Genomic DNA, 27,991 nt, shown 5'->3' with positions numbered 1-27,991 from the left:
TAGGATCTGTAGAAGTAGGAGGAAGCCCCTCAAGGACACGTGTGAAAATGGTGAAATACACGCACAATATCTAATCTTTCTGAAAGCCCAGTGCTGGGTTCGCTCACGTACATTTTTATTAGTTGATGCTGACAAGAGCCTGGAAGGTAAATATTATCCCCTAGTTTATGGTTTAGGAAACTGAAGTTCGTAAAAGTTACAAAACTTGCCCCAGAGCACATATTAATATGTGGAGGAAAGTCTACCTCCCTTGTTCTTCTTTTTCTCCATCTCTCAGTTTTGTATAATGATCTCTTCACCATCACATAGGGAATTTATTTTTACAGGGCCCTGGGAATCAGTGGGGAGGGATGCACAAGAGCTGGCAATTCTACTGGCAATGTTTTATTTATTGAGCTGGGTGGTGAGCACACAGATGTGTGTATAATTCTTTTTATGTCTTAACTATTTCAAAACACTTTTAAAAAAGGGGGGGGGCAGAGTGAGTTTGAAAACTTGTGACAGTTTCTTATCTTAAAAACATAAGTATTTTTTATGAATATCAGCAGCCAGAAAGCAGGAAATACAGTATTGTTAACATTTATTGAGCACATACTATGTCCTAGTTTTAAATAATTTATTAACATGTACTAACTTATGTTACCCTTCCAACAATGCTACCAATGAGGTAGGTACTGTCATTATCCTTATTTTAATGAGATGAAAAAATTGAAGTCAGATTAAGTAAATTATTTAAAGTCAAATAATTTATAAAGGGGAAAAACTAGATTGGAACGAAGCACTCTGGTTTCAGGACATGTACATATGAAACCCAACACCCTGTAATACCTCCCCCAAGAGGTGGAGGATGAGTCAGATTTGCAGAGCTGGGCCAAAATCTTTCACGCATCTTCATGTTACATTCCTTAGAGGTTTGCATGCAGTTAAACAAGGAATTAAAAATAGCTTTCTTGCGACGTTGACAGAAAAAGAGATGATGTGTTTGGCAGCAGTTTCAAAGAAATATTTAAATATATGGGTTTGACTCCCTTGGACTGGTTGAAGGGGAAGGACCAGGTGATAACAGAGGGCTCTACGTATCATGTAAACTTCCTTGGCAAGGAGGATGGAGTTAGGGAAGGAGTGAAGACTTTCCGAAGGTCAAGTAATCTCGCCGAGTTGGGGTTTTTCTCCTGCTTGGATTAGGAAACTATAAACACACAGTTTGGGATTACTGCTGTTGCTGCTGCTCACTAGATCACAGTTACTCCGCGACAGATCTCAGTTCAGGATTGCTGGGTAAGGAATTCCCAGGTGGGATTCGCACCCAAGCGAGGCGGAAGCGCAGCGGGAGAGCTCTAGATTGACAGCTGGACCTACCCACGCCTGCGCCGCAGCGCACGCCCGTGGAGGACCGCCGCCAGGGGGCGCCAACGCCCGGATGGGCCGCTCTGTCTCCTCCCCTGCCCGCTCCCCGCCCCTCGCTCCCCCGGGCGAGCAGAGAAGGCGGAAGTAGGGGCGTCCGCGGTTGGGGCTCGGGCTCCCGGGGGACGCAGTAACGGCGGCCTTCAGGTCAAGAGACCGGCGTCCTGGCCCACTCGGCTTGGAATGCGGTGCCTTTCTCTCCTGGCACCTTGGCTGAGTGGAGTTCTGCGGCCGGGCGTAGTCGGCGGCCCAGCGGACCGGAGCGGTGAGTCTCCTTCTGACGGCTCCCAGCGGTGGCGGCCTCTCTCCCCACGGGCTGGGATGCCTCCTCCTCTCCTGTTTCTCACTTGGGGACGCCGCCCCTGGCTTCCCACGGGTTAGGGACGCCGCCTCCTCTCCCTGCGTTCCCACAGGTTGGGGACGCCGCCCCCTGTCTCCTCACCTCTGCTCCGCCGGCCGGTGGGGACCACCTCCCCGGCTCACTCCATCCCCCAGCTGGAATCTCGCGCCAACTTTCTCGGCCCGACTTCCTCCACCCCGCGCATTCCCCTTCCCAGAAAAGGAAATCGCCTCCTGTATTTTCCCGTCGCTCGGATGTTACCGGCTTTAAAAAAAAAAAATCCCCTTTAGATTCTTAGCGACTCCCTCTGTCACTGTCATGGGAGAGCTATTTTTGGGTTCTCTGTTGAACTCGGTAGACGTCCCAGGCAGCAAGTTTTTTTTTTTTTTGAAGAAAAGGTTCAGCTGACACGAATGTTTCCTCCCCCGCCCCTGCACGCGGGAGTTCTAGCGATTGTTCCAGACGCTGGGTTGATAAAGCTGTTCCTAGTATTTGGCTTCAGGGGAACTCCAGCTGAGTTACGACTGTCTTAAATGTGAACAGAAAGCACCTACAAATTTTAGGAGCTTCATTCAACGTATAATATTTGCGTGTTTTCTCTGGTTTCTCGGGAGTGTAAATCACTAAATGTCTTGCTACACAGGCATAGAAACAAGAAAAACTTGGAATTCTGAGTGTTGGCCTTGTGAACCTGGCCACTGGTATTTTGTCCACTCCCCTGTGATTACTCGGGAAGGGAGAAGGGGCTTTTCTGATGTTGATGTGGGAGTGGGGTGAGGACGCTGTGGCTTCTTTTGTGACTCAAGGAAGGAATGTGTCTCAGGCCCTTGTTGCCCATGTGATGATCAGAGTTTCAACCTGCACGCACTATATACATCACAGTATTTAAGAATTGTAACTTGAAGTCTTTTCTGTGACAAATTTGGATACGTGATGCTGATAAATTTTTGGCCACTTAGATTTTGAAAGAAGTTCAAATCTTTGCCTCCTGGAGGAGAACAAATCATGCCTAGGAAGGGGAATGTCCCCTCAAATTTGTGATCAAAAATCAGGCATAGCAGTTGACTCTTTTGCAGCACCTTGGCCATTGCAGCCCTTTTGCAGGTCTTTGCAATTTTAAGAATAGATCTTAAGGATTTGGTAAATAGTTCTTGTTTCTAAAGCTAGTAGCAAATTAAAGGTAATTTCTCAGTGTTTTGTATTATGTGGTTTTACTTAAAAACTTAAAATTGACCAGTTGAAGACATAACTTACTGATTTCGTTAGCTTGGTACGTTTCTCTCATTAGCATCTGTTGATCTTAAAGGAACAAAGTTTTGTGTATCGCCCTACTCCCCCTCCCACAAGATATTTAACAGTATACTCTTTGGAGCATAATATGTAACTGCATACTAATAGGTGAATTTAAGCCATGATTTCTTATAAGGTTATTTTTGATATTCATTTTGCAGTCAGAATAAGTTGGCAGTGGTTACATCCCACAATATTTAATTAAGGCAGTGCTTACTGTACTAGACTCACAATTACAAAGAGGGAATTACAGTCATGAAGCTCTTAACGTACTAAAGAACCATTTAACCTTTGTGCTGTCTCTTCTATTAATTCATATAGAAAGCCACATGAATTCTGAATGTTAGAATAGAAAAGAGGCCAAAGAAATCTTTATTTGAAGGTAAGAATATCTGTTCACTCTTATTTATTTTAGCTTATGTAAAGCCAGGCGTACCTCTGTAGCATCTCATGAAGTGGATACCTAAGGCACCATATGAGGTTTAAAAAAAGAAATACTAATAGAGCATAGTATTTTCTACACGGTTGCCAGATCATCATCTTCTTTTTTTTTAAATAAATTTATTTATTTATTTATTTATTTATTTTTGGCTGCGTTGGGTCTTTGTTGCTGCACGCGGGCTTTCTCTAGTTGCAGCGAGCGGGGGCTATTCTTCCTTGCAGTGGGTTCTCTTATTGCCGAGCATGGGCTCTAGGTGCGCAGGCTTCAGTAGTTGTGGCTCGTGGGCTAAATAGTTGTGGCTTGCGGGCTCTAGAGCGCAGGCTCAGTAGTTGTGGCCCATGGGCTTAGTTGCTCCGCAGCATTTGGGATCTTCCCTGACTAGCGCTCGAACCTGTGTCCCCTGCATTGGCAGGTGGATTCTCAACCACTGCGCCACCAGGGAAGCCCCCAGATCATCTTCTATAGCTGACTCTAAGCACTTTTTGGGTTTTTTTCTCGGTGTTAATTAAAATAGTTACTCACTGTAGTTAAGAAAGTGATTTTCAATTAAGTCATCACAGTCCCTAAAAGTAAAGGGAAAAAATGTTTTAACTTGCCAAAAAGAAAGAGTAAACCTAAAAATACTGAATGGCACTCAGAATACTGCTTTAGCTTAATTTTCCCTTTGCAGTATAGTTACATGGGACTACATACTGTAGACAGAGTGACTACCTAAAGAAGTTTATTTGAAAGATGTAAAGCTTCTGTATTACTTCTTAAAGCATGAAAAATAATGGCATCTATATTTTTAAGAGTGCTCACTTTCATGTCTTGACACTGCATTCCTGCAGTGGAATTCCTTTTAAGGAATTGTGACTGATTGGACAGATTTTCTTAGTAACACATTTGCTATAAAAGGTCTCTAAATCTAAAGACCTTCAAGTCTTTTGGACTGGATAGCAAGAGGGCAGTGTATTGACTATCCAATAAACTGAATTTTAACTGGACATTTGGGCAGAAAAGGTAGACTTAGCTCAGGGACTTTTGCTTTTGTCTCCTGGCTAGCATTTTGATATATGCTGTACACCCAAACAAATATTAATTTCTCAAAAGTGATTTTACTTTAAAAAAATAAAATGGTTAGAGTTTCAAAAGGTAACTATACCTGGAATTATCAAAGGTATATAAAATGTGTTCTCTCATACTTACTCTGCTTTTGGGAGTGGGAATTATAAAGCCTTTGATATTGGATATCAAAACATATCATATTGGATAACCAGCATCTATCAGAAACTATAAAAAATTATATACTTTTTGACCTAATAATTCTACTTCTAAGAAATTTAAGGTAGTAATTGAACACAAAAATGTATATGGGAAGAAAAATAACAAAGGATATAAACACTAGTATAGCATTACAGTGTTATCTATCAACAGATTTGGAGGGTATAACAGGGGCCTTATACCCCATCCTGGAGCACAGGTGTAATAACTAGTTCTGCTGTTTGCCAGTGTCTTGCCATCCCTTCCTTTTTATCAACTTGTACTGAGTCTTCCACGGGATTCTGCATTAGTTATAACAAGGCTTTGCAAACTGTTTTTCACTTTTCAAAAATACTATATCGAAACTAAAAAGGTAAAACAAAATGCCAGTTTTTCTTTACTGATTTTTTGGAATTCTGTCAACCCAACCTGATAACACTGGACAGCTCATGTTTAACAGAAGCTGTGGTCAGCATCTTAGTCTAGTATAATAAAAATAAATGGAAAGAAATTTTAAATTCAGCTTTATAGACAAAGTTGTCAAAACATAGACAAACATAGGATAGTACAAATTGCACAGGCTCTGGGGGGAAGTAGTCTTGGGTTCTGATTCTAACCCTGTTTCTTATTAGTTGGGTAATCCTTGGCAAGTTACTGAGCCTTTTAAAGCTTCAGAGTTTCCACTTTGATAACGGGGTGGGAGGGCAATAAAATGGTTAAATAACTCTATAGAGCTACACATAATAACAACTCATTTTTACTTCCAGGCACAGTTCTAAGTGCTTTGCACATATTAACACATTTAATCCTCTCGGTAATTCTGAGGTGGATTCTTTTGTTACCCCCATTTACAGATGAGGAAACTGAAGCACAGAAAGGTTATATAGTTTGCCCAGGTCATACACCAAATGATGGAGACAAGAGTTAAACCCAGATCATCCGATTCCAGCATCTAAGCTCTTCACCACTTCATGATATTGCCTCTCCAGCCAGAACAGTGCCTCATCCTTTGTAGGTGGCCATCAAATGCTACTCAAAATCTTTTTGAGAAGAAGAAAAAGGTATCTATAGTGGTAAAAAATAGAGGATTACTGTCTTAACCCACTATTTGACATGGTGGCAGCCAGGATTTTTATATAAAAATGAGACAGGCGGGGGATACATTGTCTACCATATTGGCTGGAGGCTTACATTCTGTTTTCTAGAACTCTGGTTGACGCTTGAACAACATAGGTTTGAACTGCATGAGTCCACTTATACGTGGATTTTTTCCAATAAATACTACAGCACTACATTATCAGAGGTTGGTTGAATCAGTGGGTATAGAACCACAGACACAGGGGGCAAACTGTAACGTTATTTGTGGATTTTTGAGTGCTTGGGTGTCGGCACCCCTAACCCCTGTGTTCAGGGGTCAACTGTATATCTGGCACATAGTGGGAATTTTCCTTACGTGTAATTACCTACAAGAGAGACCTGGTTAATTAGGCTGTGAATTGCTTTTAGACCTTAGCTTCTCACTTGTAAATTCTCGTAATGGTTTAGAATTTGAAAGCATCCCACCTACCGTGAAAGCAATAGTTTTCCATAGGCAAACAAAACCTCACTTGTTTTTCCAGTCATTAGTAATGAAACATAGTCACTTGACACGACTGAAGGCACGAGGACATACAGATATACTTTTTCAATTCCGTTCTTTCTGCGTAATAGAAATTGCCACACTGAACACTTGGAGGTACAGTTGACCCCTTGAACAACACAGGTTTGAACTACACAGGTCCACTTAAACGCAGATTTTTTTCAGTAAAGGATCTGTGGTTATTGCCTCTGAGGATGTGGAACTTTGGGAACAGAGGGCCAACTCGGGTTTTCTATTGCGTGGGGGTCGGCATCCCTAACACCTGCCTTGTTCAGGGCTCAACTGTAGTCAGTAGAGTTTTAGATCTAGAAGAAGAAACTGAGATCCGAATGGTTAGTTGCCCAAAATCACACATCTAATAGTTTCTCAGGATCATCTGATCCCTTGTGCATTGCTCGTCCTCGCACTGCCTGCTGGCCGTGCTGTTCTCTTCAGCTCTGGATACTTGAAGGAAGTTCAGCAGCATAATTAAGTTCTTCAGCAGCTGCCTAATGAACACCTGTTAGGCGAAAGAGCTCGTGCTGAGTACTGAGGAAATGAAAATTCTTGAAACTCCAGTCATAGAAAACAGACATTTAAACAGATAATTATGCTAATTATTACAGTTGAGGTATTTTTCTTCTTTTAACCTTATATTCCATCCTTCTACTAGATCATGAACTCCTTAACTTGTAAAATAGTAGTCATGAAGCAAAGCTGAAAAAACTTTGAAAGTTTTCTGTAAATAATATTAACAGAGCTAATGTTTATCAACTAGAAGGTGGCTTGCATAGATAGCTATGATATATGTGTGTGTGTGTGTATATATGTGAAGGCACTTTTTGTCTTGCTATTTCTTCAGAGCAGTCGATAATCACGTTACTATGAGTCTGCTACACTGTGAAAACAGCTGTGGATCCAGCCAGTCTGAGAGCGACTGCTGTGCTGCCATGGCCGCCAGCTCCTGTGGTGCTGCAGCAAAAGATGACAGTGTGAGTGGAACGGCCAGCACAGGGAATCTTTCCAGCTCTTTTATGGAAGAGATCCAGGGGTATGACGTGGAATTTGACCCACCCCTGGAAAGCAAGTATGAATGCCCCATCTGCTTGATGGCATTACGGGAAGCAGTGCAAACACCATGCGGCCACAGGTTCTGCAAAGCCTGCATCATCAAATCAATAAGGTACGTGAGCATAAGAATGAACCTGTAACAACCAAATAGAACATTATTAAATAGAACACAGGGCATCCCAAGAATAGTCTTATACATAAAAAGCTACTTCAGGAAAAAGAACACTGGACAGAAAACTGAGAAATTTACATTCTTATTCCAGTTCCTGCTGTAGTATGAAAGGTAATTACTATGTCCTCTCCTCCTTTGACCCTCAGATAAATAAACAATAAGTAGCTACTTCTACTTAAAGCAGTTGTATTGTAGACTAGAGTGTGTCTCTAAGCTTTAAGAAAATAATTTAAAATAATGTACCGTAAATGATGATCCTACTAGAATATGATAATCTCAACCATACAAATAATGCTGACTTTATGAGTAATCATTATTCTCATTTTAGCCACATTAAATTTTGTCTGCTACCTGCTGCCTATGGACAACTGTAAAATAACCAGTATTTTTAAGGAAAGTATTGATTGATGGCTCTGCCTTCATAATGTATCCAAAATTCAATCCCTGCCTCACCCTGTTCTGAATCACCATCAGCTCTCTCACAGGCCTCCCTACTTCCACCCTTGCCTTCTTCCAGGCTGTTCTCAATATAGCAGCCAGAATGAACCTGGTAAAATAAGTAAGATGATGTCATCTCTGCCCAGAGCATTGCAGCAGGTCATCTGGGAGTAAAAGCCAAAGCCCTTGTAAGGCCTTATATGATAGGTCCATAAATTTTCTGATCATTTCTCTATTAGGCTCCCCTCCCCTCTACCAATTCACTCTTTGCTGTTCCTTGAACTTGTCAAGCATGCTCTTGGGGAGTTGGCTTCAGCTGCTCTCTCTGCATCTTACTTCAGCTAACTGCTTAGTCAGTGCCCTTTACTCCCTCCAGTGTGGCTCAGATCTCACCTTCTCGTAGGTACCCTGGCTACCCTGTTTATACCGCAGCGTGCCTTCCCCCACCTCTCCCCACACTCTCTATCTCCCTTACCTACCTTTTTTTCTTTAACACTTTTCATATTTAAAAATACAGATAATTTGTGGGTTTATCGTCTGCTTGCTCACCTGAAGTATAAGCTCCTTGAGAGCAGGGGTTGAGATCTATTTTAGTTCTTGATATTTCCTAAGTGCTGGGAATAGCACCTGATACCTAGTAGGTGTTCAGTAAATCACGATTGCATCAACTGAATGAAAGTATATGGGGTTTCCACAAATGATTAAAATTCATCTCCTAAGAAATAGATACATTTTACTATAATTCAGAAGTTAGATGGGAATATTTTTAGGTGACTGAGGAGTTCTATACAGGACAAAAAAATGGAACAAGTGGGGGAATTTTAGGTTCTTCAACTAATAAGCATCTAGTCATATTGGTGAAATCCATTTTTAAGTAGGTTAGCTGGCTATTCACTCATCTTGTAAGTTTTTTTCTTTCGACTTTTAAATTACCTTTTTTTTTTTTTTCTTGTGGCATCTTTGTCTGGTTTGGTATCAGGGTAATGCTGGCCTCATAAAATGAGTTTGGAAGTGTTCCTTCCTCTTCTGTTTTTTAGAAGAGTTTGAGAAGGATTGGTATTAATTCTTCTTTAAATGTTTGATAGAATTCACCGGTGAAGCCATCTGGTTCTGGACTTTTGTTTGTTGGGAGGTTTTTGATTACTGATTCACTCTCCTTGCTAGTAATGTAGTCTGTTCAGATTTTCTGTTTCTTTATGGTTCAGTCTTGGTAGGTTGTATGTTTCTGGGAATTTATCCATTTCTTTTAGGTTGTCAAATCTGTTGCCATATAATTGTTCATAGTAGTCTCTTTTGATCCTTTGTATCTGTGGTATCAGTTGTGATGTCTCCTCTTTCATTTCTGATTTTATTTGAGTCCTCTCTTTTTTTTTTCTTGTTAGTCGAGCTAAACTTTTCTATAAAATTTGAACTTGTGGTAACTACATCCATACTTGGGAATTGGCTTAATTTAAGTTACAAGGGAGCATGTGTCTTGTTTCAGTTTGGGGGAAAGATATGTTACCCAGTGGTGAATTGGCAATATCTCTTTAGGGTTGGTTTTCTCATCCTCCACACTATTGGCATTTTGAGCCAGATACTTCTTTGTTGTGGAAGAATGTCCTGGTGTTGTAGGATGCTTAACAGCATTCCTGGCCTCTGCTCACTGGATGGTGAAATAGCCCCACTTCCCCAGTTGTGAGACCCAGAGTGTCTCCAGACGTTGCCAGATGTCCCCTGGAGTCAAAATTGCCCTCGTTGAGACCACTGGTTTAGGGTATACATGAGAGCAGTGTTAAAGGCTCACCTTTTTTTTCTGTTTATAATGATTTTCAGTTTACATTGTATTTAGGTAGAAATAGGACCATATTATGGATCGTTGATTTTCCTGTAGGTGGAGGTGTACAGAAAAACCCAAGTGTCACCCATGCCCAGGAAGGTAGCTAATCTTTAGCAGTTTTTTAATAGCAAAAGATATTCATGAAAGTAGTGGAACAGTGGTCTGAAAAGGAAGTAAAACCTACAAAAGGAAGTGTGAGGCTTTTTTTTTTTTTTCTGTCTCCCTCTAAGCTAGAAATGACCACTTACTTCAACTTTAATGTTCTTAAAGGAATGGCTCGGAAATTTCTCATCGGTTATAGTCATTCAGAGAATCAAAAGGCAGCATCTCAATCCAATTCCATTTTCCTTTGGAGTGATTGCTAATGCGGTGGATAATGGTTTCCAGTTTACTTTGAAAGGTTCTTATTTTCTCTTAGATATCCATCACTTATGTTTGGGGAATATATTTCAATAAACTTGTTTACGTCCCTGGTTCTCAAAAAATATTCGACAGTAGAATAATAACATCATGCAGTGTGAGAGAGGCCCTATAAAGATTGACTGTGTCGGTCACCTTTTGTAGTTCTAAGGCATTTGACAGCAGACTCCCATTTTCAGCACCTTTACATGCACAAGAACCACCACTGTTGCTTTACACGTAGGAGGTGTGCAACAAATGTTTGAGTGATTGACGCTCTGTAGCCTATCTGACCTGCCACGTTTCGTGAGTGAAGATTGAAACATCCCAAAAAGTTAAAGGGGAATGACAGACACCCAAGCTTCCTGGGGATAGTTCTTCCCATCGTAAGATGGAATAAACCATTGGGAAGCAGGACATAGAGGTCCTTTAACTCCTGATTGCATTGCATGTACCCTAGACATAAAAATAAAGGAAACCTTTGTTGCCCATGAGCCAGTGTTAATGACTGTTCAAAGTAAACCTTAAAATGTGGCCTCGTGGGGCTACTTACTGCTAATTGGTTAATTTTTACTTATGACTAATAACTATAGACATGTTATTAGTATATTCTGAGCAGCATATAATTAGTTACATCTCCCTAGTATGTTGAATAGCTGCTGATAGAACAGAGGCCTGCTAGACTGCCAAAATTCCCATCCTTAACTTTCACTTCATTTGTGTTGTTCAAAATATGATTTTATTCAATTAATTTCTCATTTTTTGGTTGGAATCTATCCCACAATCTAAAATCCCATACTAGTTTTTGATAGATAATCCATATGGTGCTAGTTGTATCCATTTCATAAAAGAATGGTTCATAAACTGTCTATAAAAGGACAGTTTATTTTAGTGATATTATACAATATAACATGTTAATTTATTTTCTATAGGAAATAAGTGGAGAATTTATATGTGGTGAATTAAAGTTGTGTGTATTTTCTAATGTGAATGTTTGTTTAAATCTACCAAATATATGTATTTTATTTGTTTCTTTTAGAGATGCAGGTCACAAATGTCCAGTTGACAATGAAATACTGCTGGAAAATCAACTATTTCCTGACAATTTTGCAAAACGAGAGATTCTTTCTTTGATGGTGAAGTGTCCAAATGAAGGTTGTCTGCACAAGATGGAACTGAGGCATCTTGAGGTATTAAAGTTATTTTCTAGCTGTTAACATATAGGCAGGGAAGTTCCTAGAGGATAGGAACTTTGCCGTGTCCATCTGGATATTGCCAGTGCCTAGCATATAGTGATTGGTTAGCAGATTCTTGCTGAATTAATACCAACCCTTTCCCTTTCATTATTGAGTATAAATATGAGTAGAAACCAGAAATTTCTTTTTCCATCTACTCTGGCTTTGCCCCAGTGATGATAAAAAATAAATCAGTATTCTATAAGTTTTTTGGTGAGCATTATCTGTAGTAAAACTGAAGAGCATTTTAAATACAAGTGTCACATTTTAATTCCATAGCTTCATTTCTCTCATTTTGAAATAAGCAGCAAGTCCCATGTAGCCATCATCTTAGCGCCATCGTCTTAGCACCCTCATACTTTTTTCTCTGGTTTTCTAAATTATTCATTTTATTATGAACTGTAATATAGTTCTCCTATAGCTTGAGATTAACTGAAGCCACGAGATAAAAGAATTTGCTTTTAAATTAATCAATCCTTAGTGTGGTGGTTTTACAAGAAGTTAAATATTGCTTATGTTCCATTTGAAATTAAGCATTTAAAATATATTTGTAACTTGCCCCCTTTACTTAGCTCCTTTTGGAGGAGCGGCCTTTGCGACACTACTAAATCGATAATGAGAAAATCTGACTTCTTTCCAACTCTCTTCCCTAATTGGATACATGAACCTGAAAAGTCACATCCTTTGTATAAACTTTCAGTTCACAACCATTCTTTGAAAAAAACCCATTAAGGCCTTCATATTGTGGTTCTGTGGTGTGTACTAGACAAAGTAGGTGCAGTGGACAATTCTATAGAAGAGAACAGTATATTCTTAGAAGAGATTATTTTTAGATTTCTTAAGGATTGGCAAATACTAATTGATAATTTTTTTCATCATAGGATCATCAAGCACATTGTGAGTTTGCTCTTATGAATTGTCCCCAATGCCAACGTCCCTTCCAAAAATGCCAACTTAATATTCACATTGTCAAGGAGTGTCCAAGGAGACAGGTTTCTTGTGTAAACTGTGCTGTATCGATGGCATTTGAAGATAAAGAGGCATGTACTAACTTGGATTTGTTAATTCCACTACTATTTTTTTTTAATGTTTAGTGGAGGGGGTTAGCAGTAGATGGAGATGTTAATCCAGTTCTGAGTCTGTATTATAAATTGTGAGAAGACTGATTTTTAAGAAAGTAAGTTCAATAAACCATTCTAGTAAATGAGTGTAGAGTTTATATTTTCATCTCTTTCTGAGAAAGCATTGTTTCTGCTGCTTACCACAGTAGTAGATCTACAAGTAACAAAAGTTTTTAGGAAAGGTATATGCTGATCTGTTTCCCTATGTGATATTTTAATGACCAGTCTTGGATTAGAGACAAATAAATAAAATAATTACTGTGTAAGACTTATATTTTTCTCTTTAAAAAAGAGAATGAGTTGTTAAAACTTTTAGGAGATTAAATTAAATCCTACAAAGTGTGTTCCTTTGGTGATAATTCATCAAACACACATATGATGAATTCACTTTTCTGTACTTATGTTATACTTCAATTAAAACATTTATTTTTAAAAAGAAACTTCATGGCACTTGTCAGCAGCATGATCATAGAATATTTTTCCCATTTATAAACTGGGATGTAGAGAGATTAAGAGATAAATTTTATATTAATATTATCAATGGCAAAGCTAGCACTGAGATCCTAGATCCTGGATCCGTATCCTATGTCCTTTTTACTAAAATAGTGTACATACAATTTATGTTCTTTTGTAACTATTAAGGTACTTCCTTAAACTGTATTTCTTACAAATTTATCTTGTTAATTTTCCCTACTTTCTTATGAGATCAAGCATATTATGCTCATTAAGTTGATGAATTATTCAAAAAAATGTCAGCTAACTTGCTAGAAAGTCTGAGGCATAATTAGAGCAAATTGGTGTCTTCTTAAACTTCAGTAAATTAAATGGATCTAACCAGAAGGGTTAATTATTTCTTAAATTTTTTGTATTCTAGAAAACAAGGCTCATCTTTCTGGGGCCTTTGAGAACATGGGCCTCCTGCCCTAATCATGCTTCTGTTCTTTACCCTCCTGATAAGAGTTTTAATTGAATCATGCTGCTGCTGGAAGTTTTTGGAAAGGTGTCTTTGGAGAATTATAATGTTGTTAAATGATGCCCAAACAGTCACAGCTGCATCTTTTGTATACTGTCATATTCTTTTAAAGAGCTGGAGGGTGAGATGAATCTCATTACTACACTGGCAAAGGGAGAGAAAATAACCTTTATAGATTATTCTCACATTTTTGTTTTACACACATCAAAAAAAAATAGGTTGGTTTTACCTTTTCAGGTTTTCTCACTTTTTTTCTTATATTTCTTTAATAAAATTTAGATTCATGACCAGAACTGTCCTTTGGCAAATGTCATCTGTGAATACTGCAACACCATGCTCATCAGAGAACAGGTATAATGATTCCCTTTCATAAATCAGTATTTCCATAAATAGGTTAAAGAAGTGAATTAGGTTTTTAATTGAAAATTTAAATCAATAAGGCAAAATGAATACAGGTTGAAGAAGAATTAAAACTATGTGAATTTTAAATGCAAATCAGAATCACAATGAGGTATCACCTCACACACTATCATCAAAAAGTCTACAAACAACATTCTGGAGAGGGTGTGAGGAAAAGAGAACCCTCCTTCACTGTTGGTGCGAATGTAAATTGGTGCAGCCACTATGGAAAACAGTATGGAGTTTCCTTAAAAAACTAAAAATAGAACTACCATATGATCCAGCAATCTCACTCATGGGTGTATATCCCCAAAAGATGAAAACTCTTAATTGAAAAGGTAGATGGGGAATTCCCTGGCGGTCTGGTGGTTAGGACTCTGCGCTTTCACTGCCAAGGGCAAGGTTCAGTTCCTGGTCGGGGAACTAAGATCCTGCAAGCTGCACGGCATGGCCAAAAAAAAAAACAAAGGTACATGCACCCCAGTGTTCATAGCAGCATTATTTATAATAGCCAAGACTTCGAAACAACCGATTGGTTTAAGAAGGTGTGATATATATAGATAATAGAATATTACTCAGCCATAAAAAAGAATGAAATATCTCCATTTGCAGCAACATGGATGGGCCTAGAGAATATTATACTAAGTGAAGTAAGTCAAAGACAATTGCTTTATGTTACCACTTATATATGGAATCTAAAAAATACAAATGAATCTTATATACAAAACAAATAGACTCACAGACATAGAAAACAAACTTAGGGTTACTAAAGGGGAAAGGGAAGTGTGGAGGGATAAATAAGTATAGATTAACAGATACCAACTACTATACATAAAATAGATAAGCAACAAGGATATACATAGCACAGTAGGGAACTATATTCAATACCTTGTAACAACCTGTAATGGAAAGTAATCTGAAAAATATAAATATATACATAGCTGAATCACTTTGCTATATACTTGAAACTAACACAATATTGTAAATCTATATTTCAATTTTAAGAAAACTATGAATTTTTTCAAATAATTTAATTTCAGAAGGAACAAAATACTCAGCCCTTGAGTACTTAAAATTCCTAAGTCATTAACGTAATACCTGTGTTTATGTATATTCACAGAAGTTCCAAAGCCAAGTAATTTTTAGGTAAAAATAATTTAAAATGCTCATTTAAACACCAAAAACTTTATAAGAAATATCAGTACATCTTTAGACTCTGTGAAATAAGGATCTTAGGTATCCAGAAACCAGTTGAAAGAGTAAGAACAATGAAATAGAAGGAAGCCAAGTCTATTCAGTAGCAGGACGTTATTTGTAGCCGTGTCCTCGAGGCATGTTGGGAGACATTGAGATTTCCAGGATCTGTAGCCACTCTGTTCAGTTGCCTGTAGACCACTGATGGGGCATCATCAGAAGTAGTAGTTATATTAGAAAACTATTCATTTTTTTTATTAATAGAGAAAGGAAAATTCCATGTGATTGCTATCTTCTGACATTTGGAGGGTTTACCCACAAAATATGAATATTAGTCACTAAATATTTATACACTCATGAAATCTGCAAACCCAGAGATCATAATTGATTCCCTTACTAAGTAGGAACAAAGCAAAACCTGTCCCTCAACTAAACTTTTCCATTCATTTGTTAACAGAGTCCTTTAGTTTTTTTTCCAACAGGGCCTTAATTTGAAGGTGTAAGTAACTTTTTGCTTGTGAAGTCTCACCTCCCGGGTTTTTCTTTTTGCTCTGTTTTAATACTTAAGGAAACCACACAGCACATCTAAAATCCAGCAGAAGTAAAACTTAATGTAGGAAAAAACCCCTAGGTTTAGAGTCAGAAAACCTAGATTTTAACCCTGACTGTGCCACTAACTTGCCCACTGATCTCTGACAAGAAAGTGGACATTCTAGATCAGGGATCAGCAAACCAGCCCACCGGCCAAATCTGGCTGCTGCCTGCTTTTTTAAATAAGTTTTATTGGAACATAGCCATGCCCATGTGTTGTATGTGGCTGGTTTTGTGCCACAATGGTAGAGCTGAGTACTTGGGACAGAGTCCATAGGGCTTACAAGGCTGAAAATATTTACTATATGACCCTTCGCAAAAAATTTTGTTGAACACTATTCTAGATTATGTGAAATGAAGGATTGGTTTAAATGGTCTCTGATGTTGTTTCTGCTTGAAATATCTATGATTACAGCTAAACTAAATTTCTAAAGGAAATTTAGTACCACTTTCAAAGAACATGATTCTACATAATGGATCTTATCTTAAAGAATGTTTTTTAGAGTCCCCAAATCAAAGCCTGAGACTTTTCTTTAAAACTTTTATTAAAGTGCTTAAAATATCCTCTAACATCTGAGTCTCCCCATTGTAGTCAAAGCATGCGCAGGTTAACAAAAAGTAAGAAGATTTATGAAAGGTGGTCATGAGGGAAAGACAGGGTTCAGTCAGTGGCTCTAACGTATACAGTTTACTGAATAGGGATTCAGTGGCCTGGACCACAGTGAGAGTCTTAGTTGGGTCATGGTTGACATCAGAAGGTACTTTTTCTTTAAAATGCCGCTAGAGGGTGCCAGTTCCCCGGCAATAGGAATAAATTCATTTTCTTGAAATGAATTTTGAGTGATTTTGGGGGCATGGTATGAGACGTTGATATTTCCTTTCTTTGTGACTTTTGGAAATAAATAGCATTTTTTTTAAGTTGATAAAATACATTTTATGTTGATGCAAAGCCAGTCTAAATCAGCTAAGTCTGAATTATAAAATAAGCTTAACAGAGCTGCAAAACAACTTTTATATATATGCATTAGCCAATCTAAATTAATCCAGCCAGGTATTGCTTTGAAGAGGCCCTTGGATACCTGGAGTTAATTTGAAAATGAAGAAAAAATTGCTTAAGAACATCATATTGCAGTTCCTGTTCAACACAGCTATGTATTGGATTGGCCAAAAAGTTCGTTCGGGTCTTCCATAAAATGTTCGGAAAAACCCGAACGAACTTTTTGGCCAACCCAATGTGATGCCTGTGAATTCACCTCCTCCCAAGAGTCTACCGCTACACATGGAACAACTTCCTCTTATAAAAACCTGAAGGCTGGCTGACTAATAACTACACATTAGGCAAATGAGAAGAAAATCACATCAAAGTGGGTAGGAAAGGCTAGGAAACAATCTCACCATGTACCCACAAGCAGGAGGGAACTCAAACCCTGGAGCTTCTCCCTGAGGACTGAAGGGTCCAAACCCACTCCTCAGGCATTTCAACTTTTAAGACATACACTGGAGAGATAAGCTCCCCAAATATCTAACTCTGAAAACCAACAGGGCTCATGTTCCTAGACCCACCAGACTCTAATGATCTTGGAAGCTGCTCTTTTTTTTTTTTCTTTTTAACATCTTTATTAGAGTATAATTGCTTTACAATGGTGTGTTAGTTTCTGCTTTGTAACAAAGTGAATGAGCTATACATATACATATATCCCCATATCTCCTCCCTCTTGCGTGTCCCTCCCACCCTCCCTATCCCACCCCTCTAGGTGGTCACAAAGCACCCAGCTGATCTCCCTGTGCTATGCAGCTGCTTCCCACTAGCTATCTATTTTACGTTTGGTAGTGTGTATATATCAGTGCTACTCTCTCACTTTGTCCCAGCTTACCCTTCCCCCTCCCCGTGTCCTCAAGTCCATTCTCTGTGTCTGCATCTTTATTCCTGTCCTGCCCCTAGGTTCTTCAGAACCTTTTTTTTTTTTAATTCCATGTATATGTGTGTGTTAGCATATGGTATTTGTTTTTCAATTTCTGACTTCACTCTGTATGACAGAGTAATATTCCATTGTATATATGTGCCACATCTTCTTTATCCATTCATCTGTCAATGGACACAGGTAGCTTCCACATCCTGGCTATTGTAAATAGAGCTGCAGTGAACATTGTGGTACATGAGTCTTTCTGAATTACGGTTTTCTCAGGATATATGCCCAGTAGTGGGATTGCTGGGTCGTATGGTAGTTCTATTTTTAGTTTTTTAAGGAACCTCCATACTGTTCTCCATAGTGGCTGTATCAATTTACATTCCCACCAACAGTGCAAGAGAGTTCCCTTTTCTCCGCACCCTCTCCAGCATTTATCGTTTCCAGATTTTTTGATGATGGCCATTCTGACAGGTGTGAGGTGATACCTCATTGTAGTTTTGATTTGCATTTCTCTAATGATTAGTGATGTTAAGCATCCTTTCATGTGTTTGTTGGCAATCTGTATATCTTCTTTGGAGAAATGTCCATTTAGGTCTTCTGCCCATTTTTGGATTGGGTTGTTTGTTTCTTTGATACTGAGCTGCATGAGCTGCTTGTAAATTTTGGAGATTAATCCTTTGTCAGTTGCTTCATTTGCAAATATTTTCTCCCATTCTGATGGTTGTCTTTTCATCTTGTTTATGGTTTCCTTTGCTGTGCAAAAGCTTTTAAGTTTCATTAGGTCCCATTTGTTTATTTTTGTTTTTATTTCCATTTCTCTAGGAGGTGGGTCAAGAAGGATCTTGCTGTGACTTATGTCATAGAGTGTTCTGCCTATGTTTTCCTCTAAGAGTTTTATAGTGTCTGGCCTTACATTTAGGTCTTTAATCCATTTTGAGTTTATTTTTGTGTATGGTGTTAGGGAGTGTTCTCATTTCATTCTTTTACATATAGCTGTCCAGTTTTCCCAGCACCACTTATTGAATAGGCTGTTTTTTCTCCGTTGTGTATTCTTGCCTCCTTTATCAGAAATAAGGTGACCATGTGTGCGTGGGTTTATCTCTGGGCTTTCGATCCTGTACCACTGATCTATATTTCTCTTTTTGTGCCAATACCATACTGTCTTGATTACTGTAGCTTTGTAGTATAGTTTGAAGTCAGGGAACCTGATTCCTCCAGCTCCGATTTTCTTTCTCAAGATTACTTTGGCTCTTTGGGTTCTTTAGTGTATCCATACAAATTGTGAAATTTTTTGTTCTAGTTCTGTAAAAAATGCCATTGGTAGTTTGATAGGGATTGCATTAAATCTGTAGATTGCTTTGGGTAGTATAGTCATTTTCACAATGTTGATTCTTCCAATCTAAGAACATGGTATATCTCTCCATCAGTTTGTATCATTTTTAATTTCTTTCATCAGTGTCTTATAGTTTTCTGCATACAGGTCTTTTGTCTCCTTAGGTAGGTTTATTCCTAGGTATTTTATTCTTTTTTGTTGCAATGGTAAATGGGAGTGTTTCCTTAATTTCTCTTTCAGATTTTTCATCATTAGCGTATAGGAATGCAAGAGATTTCTGTGCATTAATTTTGTATCCTGCTACTTTACCAAATTCATTTATTAGCTCTAGTAGTTTTCTGGTAGCATCTTTAGGATTCTCTGTGTATACTATCATGTCATCTGCAAAGAGTGACAGCTTTACTTCTTCTTTTCCGATTTGGATTCCTCTTATTTCTTTTTCTTCTCTGATTGCTGTAGCTAAAACTTCCATAACTATGTTGAATAATAGTGGTGAGAATGGACAACCTTGTCTTGTTCTGGATCTCAGAGGGAGTGGTTTCAGTTTTTCCCCATTGAGAACGATGTTTGCTGTGGGTTTGTCATTATGGCCTTTATAGTGTTGAGGTAGGTTCCCTCTATGCCTACTTTCTGGAGAGTTTTTGTCATAAATGGGTGTTGAATTTTGTCGCAAGCTTCTTTTGCATCTATTGAAATGATTATATGGTTTTTATCCTTCAGTTTGTTAATATGGTTTATCACATTGATTGATTTGTGTATACTGAAGAATCCTTGCATTCCTGGGATAAACCCCGCTTGATCATGGTGTATGTCCTTTTAATGTGCTGTTGGATTCTGTCTGCTAGTATTTTGTTGAGGATTTTTGCATCTATGTTCATCAGTGATATTGGCCTGTAGTTTTCTTTCTTTGTGACATCTTTGTCTGGTTTTGGTATCAGGGTACTGGTGGCCTCGTAGAATGAGTTTGGGAGTGTTCCTCCCTCTGCTATATTTTGGAAGAGTTTGAGAAGGATAGGTGTTAGGTCTTCTCTAAATTGATAGAATTCTCCTGTGAAGCCATCTGGTCCTGGGCTTTTGTTTGTTGGAAGAGTTTTAATCACAGTCTCAATTTCAGTGCTTGTGATTGGTCTGTTTATAATTTCTGTTTCTTTGTGGTTCAGTCTCGGAAGGTTGTGCTTTTCTAAGAATTTGTCCATTTCTTCCAGGTTGTCCATTTTATTGGCATATAGTTGCTTGTCGTAATCTCTCATGATGCTTTGTATTTCTGCAGTGTCAGTTGTTACTTCTTTTTCATTTCTAATTCTATTGATTTGAGTCTTCTCCCTTTTTTTCTTGATGAGTCTGGCTAATGGTTTATCAATTTCATTTATTTTCTCAAAGAACCAGCTTTTAGTTTTATTGATCTTTGCTATTGTTTCCTTCATTTCTTTTTGTTTTGTTTCTGATCTAATCTTTATGATTTCTTTCCTTCTGCTAACTTTGGGGTTTTTTTGTTCTTCTTTCTCTAATTGCTTTAGGTGTAAGGTTAGGTTGTTTATTTGAGATGTTTCTTGTTTCTTGAGGAAGGATTGTATTGCTATAAACTTCCCTCTCAGAACTGCTTTTGCTGCATCCCATAGGTTTTGGGTCCTCGTGTTTTCATTGTCGTTTGTTTCTAGGTATTTTTTGATTTCTTCAGTGATCTGTTGGTTATTAAGTAGTGTACTGTTTAACCTCCATGTATTTGTATTTTTTACAGATTTTTTCCTGTAATTGATATCTAGTCTCATAGTGTTGTGGACGGAAAAGATACTTGATATGATTTCAGTTTTCTTAAGTTTACCGAGGCTTGATTTGTGACCCAAGATAATGATCAATCCTGGAGAATGTTCCATGAGCACTTGAAAAGAAAGTGTATTCTGTTGTTTTTGAATGGAATGTCCTATAAATATCAATTAAGTCCATCTTGTTTAATGTGTCATTTAAAGCTTGTGTTTCCTTATTTATTTTCATTTTGGATGATCTGTCCATTGGTGAAAGTGGGGTGTTAAAGTCCCCTACTGTGATTGTGTTACTGCCAATTTCCTCTTTTATGGCTGTTAGTATTTGCCTTATGTATTGAGGTGCTCCTGTGTCGGGTGCATTAATATTTACAATTGTGATATCTTTTTCTTGGATTGATCCCTTGATCATTATGTAGTGTCCTTCTTTGTCTCTTCTAACAGTCTTTATTTTAAAATCTACTTTGTCTGATAAGAGAATTGCTGCTCCAGCTTTCTTTTGATTTCCGTTTGCGTGGAATATCTTTTTCCCTCCCCTCACTTTCAGTTTGTATGTGTCCCTAGGTCTGAAGTGGGTCTCTTGTAGACAGCATATATACAGGTCTTGTTTTTGTATCCATTCAGCCAGTCTGTGTCTTTTAGTGGGAGCATTTAATCCATTTACATTTAAGGTAATTATCAATGTGTGTGTTCCTATTACCATTTTCTTAATTGTTTTGGGTTTGTTATTGTAGGTCTTTTCCTTCTCTTGTGTTTCCTGCCTAGAGAAGTTCCTTTAACATTTGTTGTAAAGCTGGTTTGGTGGTGCCGAATTCTCTTAGGTTTTGCTTGTCTGTGAAGGTTTTAATATCTCTGTCAAATCTGAATGAGATCCTTGCTGGGTAGAGGAATCTTGTTTGTAGTTTTTTCCCTTTCATCACTTCAAATACGTCCTGCCACTCCCTTCTGGCTTGCAGAGTTTCTGCTGAAAGATCAGCTGTTAACCTTATGGGGATTCCCTTGTATGTTATTTGTTGCTTTTCCCTTGCTGCTTTTAATATTTTTTCTTTGTATTTAGTTTTTGATAGTTTGGTTAATATGTGTCTTGGCGTGTTTCTCCTTGGATTTATCCTGTATGGGACTCTCTGCGCTTCCTGGACTTGATTGACTATTTCCTTTCCCATATTAGGGAAGTTTTCAACTATAATCTCTTCAAATATTTTCTCAGTCCCTTTCTCTTTCTCTACTTCTTCTGGGACCCCTATAATTCGAATGTTAGTGTGTTTAATGTTGTCCCAGAGGTCTCTAAGACCATCCTCAATTCTTTTCATTCTTTTTTTATTCTGCTCTGCAGTAGTTATTTCCACTATTTTATCTTCCAGGTCACTTATCCGTTCTTCTGCCTCAGTTATTCTGCTATTGATTCCTTCTAGAGAATTTTTAATTCCATTCATTGTGTTGTTCATCATTGTTTGTTTGCTCTTTAGTTCTTCTAGGTCTTTGTTAAACCTTTCTTGTATTTTCTCCATTCTATTTCCAAGATTTTGGATCATCTTTACTGTCATTACTCTGAATTCTTTTTCAGGTAGACTGTCTATTTCCTCTTCATTTGTTTGGTCTGGTGGGTTTTTACCTTGCTCCTTCATCTGCTGTGTGTTCCTCTGTCTTCTCATTTTGCTTAACTAACTGTGTTTGGGGTCTCCTTTTCACCGGCTGCAGGTTTGTAGTTCCCGTTGTTTTTGGTGTCTGTCCCCAGTGGCTAAACTTGGTTCAGTGGGTTGTGTAGGCTTCCTGGTGGAGGGGACTAGTGCCTGTGTTCTGGTGGATGAGGCTAGATCTTGTCTTTCTGGTGGGCAGGACTGCATCCAGGGGTGTGTTTTGGGCTGCCTGTGACCTTATTATGATTTTAGGCAGCCTCTCTGCTAATGGGTGGGATTGTGTTCCTGTCTTGCTAGTTGTTTGGCATGGGGTGTCCAGCACTGTAGCTTGCTGGTCATTGAATGGAGCTGGGTCTTAGCATTGAGATGGAGATCCCTGGGAGAGCTTTCGCCATTTGATGTGACGTGGAGCTGGGAGGTCTCTGGTGGACCAGTGTCCTGAACTCGGCTCTCCCACCTCAGAGACACAGGCCTGACACCCGGCCCGAGCACTAAGACCCTGTCAGCCACACAGCTGTTCTCCCAGGTACCAAGCTGATCCTCTCACAATCATTTTACACTGAATCAGGCTTTTTCAAATGCCAATCTGATCATCTCATTCTTCAGCTGCAGATATTTCAATGACATCTTATTGTTCCTAATTATTCTTTCCAGTGGTGGACCAACAGTGGGGCAGGGAGAGCGGTTTGTCCAAGCTAAAATCCAGCTGGAGGATGTCCGTAAATATCATTTTAATCTTTGTGGGCTAACTGGTTTCTGTTGCAACTAGTCACTCAGCCATTGTAACAAAATCAGCCACAGACAGTATATGATTTTGTTTAGATGAAGTGTAACTCTTCATTTCAAGTGTGATCTTGTCAAACTGGACTATGATATGCAGGGGAAAACATTTTTCAACCTTTGTTTTGGTTTTCAGATGCCTAATCATTATGATCTAGACTGTCCTACAGCCCCAGTTCCATGCACATTCAGTACTTTTGGTTGCCATGAAAAGGTAAGGTTTTTTTTTTCCTTTTAATTCTTGAATATAGATCAAGAAAATTAAGTTATATAGTGTAGTGGAGGATACCAGTGGGATTGGAGATGGCCAACACACATTGTTTATGTGGTCTTAAGCTCCAAGAAATTGGGACTCAGAATATTAATTTGGGGAAGTAGTTGGTGATGATAATGGGAGGTGTGATTGTGATCATATAGAGTGTACAGGAAAGAGAAGTAGACCAGGAAAGGAGCCATGAATGAACAGTCTCAGACGTTGTTGAAACAGGCAAGGAGAAGGTATTGTTATGATCTCCAAAATTAGTTTCAAGACCTAGTGATCAGTTGTGTCAAATGTCTGAGAGGGAGCTTTGTTTATGATAAGTTGATCTTTCTGGAGAGTGCGATTACACTTCGGCTTTTCCACTGTGCCTTTTTATCTGACTTTTTTTACAGTAAGTATGTGTTTAATAATTAAAAAAATAAAATGAGCAAATAGTGTATAGTATGGTTACGCTTTGTGAGAAAATTCTGTATTGTTTGTGTGCGTAGAGACAAAGACTTAAAGGAAATGTATCAAAATGTTAATGGTAGTTAGGTGAGATAATAGGTTACTTATTTTCTTTTTGATCATCTACACTTTCTATTTTTCTATAATATACATGAATTACTCTTACAATAAAAATTGTTATATGATTTTTTTTTCATATAACAGGCTATTCTTGATGATCTTAGAAGAGTATGAAGACAGGGAAGATTCCACTTTGCAAGAGATTTGTAAAAATAAGTGAGGGATTGGGGGCAGGCAGTGCAGGTGGACTCCTCTTGGTTATAAAAGGAAAAGGGAGAAAATGATACTAGCTAGAGGGAGATACAAGATCAATAGAGAGGTTTGCCCCTTTTTTTAAACAGGAAAGACTTTACTAATTCTATTCTGAGGGGAAGGGTTAAGAGGAGAGAATGTTTGAAGATAAAGGAGAAAGGGGATAGCTAAGCAAAATCTCTGAGGTGTTGAAAAGGGGCAGGTGCCAGTTAGAGCCCAGGTGAAGGATTAATCTAGGACAAGAGGAGAGTCAGCTCTGAATCAGAAAAGAAGGACGAGTATAGATCCTGATACTTTTACAGGTGGGAGGGAGGTTTTTTTCTGAGTCCCTGAACGAGTATTCAGCAGATAGCCTCTCGGTTTTTCAGGGAATTAGGAGGCAAGATCATCTTACTGGATCGAGAATCTGCTGAAGTCAAAGAAGGTTGTAGGGGATTGAGGGAAGTGATGACATGACTTAAAAACCTTTTATTTGGCTCGGCTAGGTCCCTTTCCTGGTGCTCACGTCTCTGTTCCTAACCTAAGGCCTGTGCTTGATTTTCAGATGCAGAGGAATCACTTGGCACGCCACCTGCAAGAGGATACCCAGTCGCACATGAGAATGATGGCCCAGGCTGTTCAGACTTTAAGCCTTGCGATAGCTCCTGCACCTCAGCGTGGCATGCTGCCATGTGATTCGACCTCTCTGCCCCGGGTTTCCTCTGGGTGTCACTCAGAGGTCCAGAATTTCCAAGAAACCATTCAACAGTTAGAGGGTCGCCTTGTAAGACAAGACCATCAAATCCGGGAGCTGACCGCAAAAATGGAAACTCAGAGCACGTATGTAAGTGAGCTAAAACGAACTATTCGAACCCTTGAGGACAAAGTTGCTGAAATAGAAGCACAGCAGTGCAATGGAATTTACATCTGGAAGATTGGCAACTTTGGGATGCACTTGAAATCTCAAGAAGAGGAGAAACCTGTTGTCATTCACAGCCCCGGATTCTACACAGGCAAACCCGGCTACAAACTATGCATGCGCCTGCACCTGCAGCTACCGACTGCGCAGCGCTGTGCCAACTACATATCCCTCTTTGTCCACACGATGCAAGGAGAGTATGACAGCCACCTCCCTTGGCCCTTCCAGGGTACGATACGCCTTACCATCCTTGATCAGTCTGAAGCACCTGTAAGGCAAAACCATGAAGAGATAATGGATGCCAAACCAGAGCTGCTTGCCTTCCAGAGACCCACAATCCCACGGAACCCCAAAGGGTTTGGCTATGTGACTTTTATGCATCTGGAAGCCCTAAGACAAAGAACCTTCATCAAGGACGACACGTTATTAGTACGCTGTGAGGTCTCCACCCGCTTCGACATGGGCAGTCTTCGGAGGGAGGGTTTTCAGCCACGAAGTACTGACTTGGGGATATAGCATCCCCTCATTTGTTTAAGAAACAAAAAACAGAAAAAACATCTGGAGAAAACTTGCCCTGTTTTCAATAACATACAAACAAAAAAAGCAATGGGGAAGATATTATACCCACCAGTGAATGTGGTTAGAGAGGTCACTTACCACTTTCCTGTTAAAAATATCTGAAGTAGTTTTCTCAGGAATGTAGTGTTCCATGCCTTTTCAAAATTGTTACACTCAAAGTGCCTGTGGCCTACTGCAGCAGTTGTTTGTCTAGTAGGATATCTCTTTGTTTTATTTTCATGGGCTCTTGCTCCAGGGGGGTTTATTGTCAAACCCAGGGTTGGAGTAGTAAAGCTCAAACCTTTTAATAATAATGGAAGTTCCATAAAATTTCCACGTATTTTTATAGTGTTAGATGCAATATATTAAACTTGAGAATCACTACCGCCTCGTGCTGGTGCCAGCAAGAAGAATTATTACTCTTGAGTTCTCATTTTATTTGACCTCCTATAGATTTCAGAGGATTTGAACCATAATCCTTGGAAAGTTTAAGTTCTCATTAACCCTATTTTTTCCGCCTGCAGGGTGTTATTAAGGATATTCAGGGACTAGTTTAAACCCTAAATATAACCTTACTAAGTGTGGATGTGTTGTTTGTTGAATAATTCTTGTTTAATTGTTTCATTGTACCTTGCTTGCTTATTTCCTTGAGGCTACAAAGTAGCATCTTATCCAGAGTTGAGAACTCTGAGAACCATATGGAAACCAGCTGCTAGGTGTTATGCTATGAATCCCTTTTGTCTATTCCAGGCAGAGTGAATTCCACAGCCCTACCTATGTTCTCTGTTGCCTAATGGTTGTAGGACAAGGAGATGCACACACATAATCACCAACATAAAAATTTTAAATGGCTCAACTAGTCAACCAATAGGGCAGCTCATTGGTGGTGAGAAAAGCTATTTGAGCCAGAAATTTTCAGCTCTTTTGAACACCTTCTGGTTTAGTTCAATTAATGGAAGAAAATTGCTGTCCTAAACGCAGAATTTCTTAATACTTGGGAGATCATTGGTGTACCTGAGAGGTCACCAAGCCAAGGTTGGAAGTCATAGTGATTATATCAGGACTTGGCTGGAGTGGGTGGCTTTAGTCCAACAGTTCATACCTGAGGAGGATCATGTGGAATGTATTGAAGTGGCCAGTTGTTCCGAATAGGGAGAGATGGTTTTTGTGCCACTATATATTTGTTAAAAGCCTATAGATATTAAAGATTATGGTGAAATGTAGTTCTCAGGGAGTCCCACAACTAGTATAGGCTCTTATAAAGAATCTGAGAGGACCCATACACCGTGCTGTTTACACAAGATTGTTTAAAGTTGTCTGAGGTAGTCCTGCAACTCCAGAGAGGCCAAATCAGAGCCCCTGACCGGTGATCAAGATCAGCCTTCATTTCAAGAGGAAGCCAAGAGACCGTGCAAAAGAATGGTCTCGGTTTCGGGCAGACCCAGCAAGTGTCACTCTGACCTTTCCCTTTACTTTTCTTTCTACTCTCCTTACCCACCCCACATCCAGGCTCCTGCTCTGGTGGGTTTATTCTATAAAGTGGAACAAAAAAAGGTCATACAGGGACCCTGTTCCCAGTGCCACCATCAGCGGCACCTACCCGTCACGAGCTCACAGTTTGCTTGCTGGCAGTTTGTTCCATGGCTACTGAGCTCTCCAACCCGCTCCTGAGAATCACGGCAGCACGGCCCTCTAGGTGAGGAACCCGGCACCGCTGCTGTTCCTGTGATTGTTTTCCAAAAATAAATAACTGTCGAGTTCCATGTAAAAAATAAATGGCAGTTACTCTTGTATAGAAAAAAAAAGCCTGAAGGAAATATACTAAACTTTTTGATGACTTATTTTCTTCTTTGTGCTTTCTTAACATGTTTTACATTTTTTTACAATAAACATGTCCTTTTCTCGGAGAAAAAAAATGTTGCCACAAAACATTCAACCCTAACAGAGAAGGAAATAGTATTTAAAAGCTTCCTGGTCAAATTTCTATTAAAAGCATGGCTGTGCATTAGGTACTGATGTGAGCCATTTCCTGCTTTGGTTATGTTATTTTTTTCTACGAACTTGGGAGCCTTAATCCAAACAAAAACAGTTTTTTGCCTCACTTCAACTTTTAGCTTCAGGTTTCCCTGAAGGAGTTGGATTAGCTGTTTCTAAGGTCCATGCCAACCATAAAATTCTGTTTTAAGAAATGAAGTGCTAACCAGCAGAAAGTTGGCAATATTTACAAGAGGATTTTGCCAGTAGAAAAATTGCTTTAACTTATTTTTTTTGCTGACATAATACTTAAATTTAGTATCAATTTAGGGTCTCCTTTTAATTTGAACAATTTTTTTTAACCCCCAACAT

General features: G+C 39.0%; 1 protein-coding gene across 3 annotated transcripts; it reads left to right on the top strand.

The window, feature by feature from the left end:
- Nucleotides 1–1,454: 1,454 nt before the first annotated feature.
- TRAF6 (TNF receptor associated factor 6) lies at nt 1,455–26,229 on the top strand. Of its 3 annotated transcripts, XM_068555905.1 has the most exons (9): nt 1,455–1,669; nt 3,356–3,416; nt 5,573–5,779; nt 7,199–7,519; nt 11,275–11,425; nt 12,352–12,510; nt 13,844–13,915; nt 23,305–23,382; nt 24,734–26,229. In XM_068555905.1, the coding sequence occupies exons 3-9, from the start codon at nt 5,745–5,747 to the stop codon at nt 25,601–25,603; spliced, it is 1,686 nt and encodes a 561-aa protein (XP_068412006.1). In that variant the 5' UTR covers nt 1,455–1,669; nt 3,356–3,416; nt 5,573–5,744; the 3' UTR covers nt 25,604–26,229. The 3 variants fall into 3 exon arrangements, with proteins under 3 accessions (XP_068412006.1, XP_068412005.1, XP_068412007.1); XM_068555904.1 differs by lacking the exon at nt 3,356–3,416; XM_068555906.1 differs by lacking the exons at nt 3,356–3,416; nt 5,573–5,779.
- The last annotated feature ends 1,762 nt before the right edge of the window (nt 26,230–27,991 follow it).

This window comes from Eschrichtius robustus, chromosome 11 (assembly GCF_028021215.1).
Source record: "Eschrichtius robustus isolate mEscRob2 chromosome 11, mEscRob2.pri, whole genome shotgun sequence".
NCBI lineage: Eukaryota > Metazoa > Chordata > Mammalia > Artiodactyla > Eschrichtiidae > Eschrichtius > Eschrichtius robustus.
The sequence above is the reverse complement of the archived record's forward strand: the minus strand, read 5'-3'. Positions and strand labels throughout refer to the sequence as shown.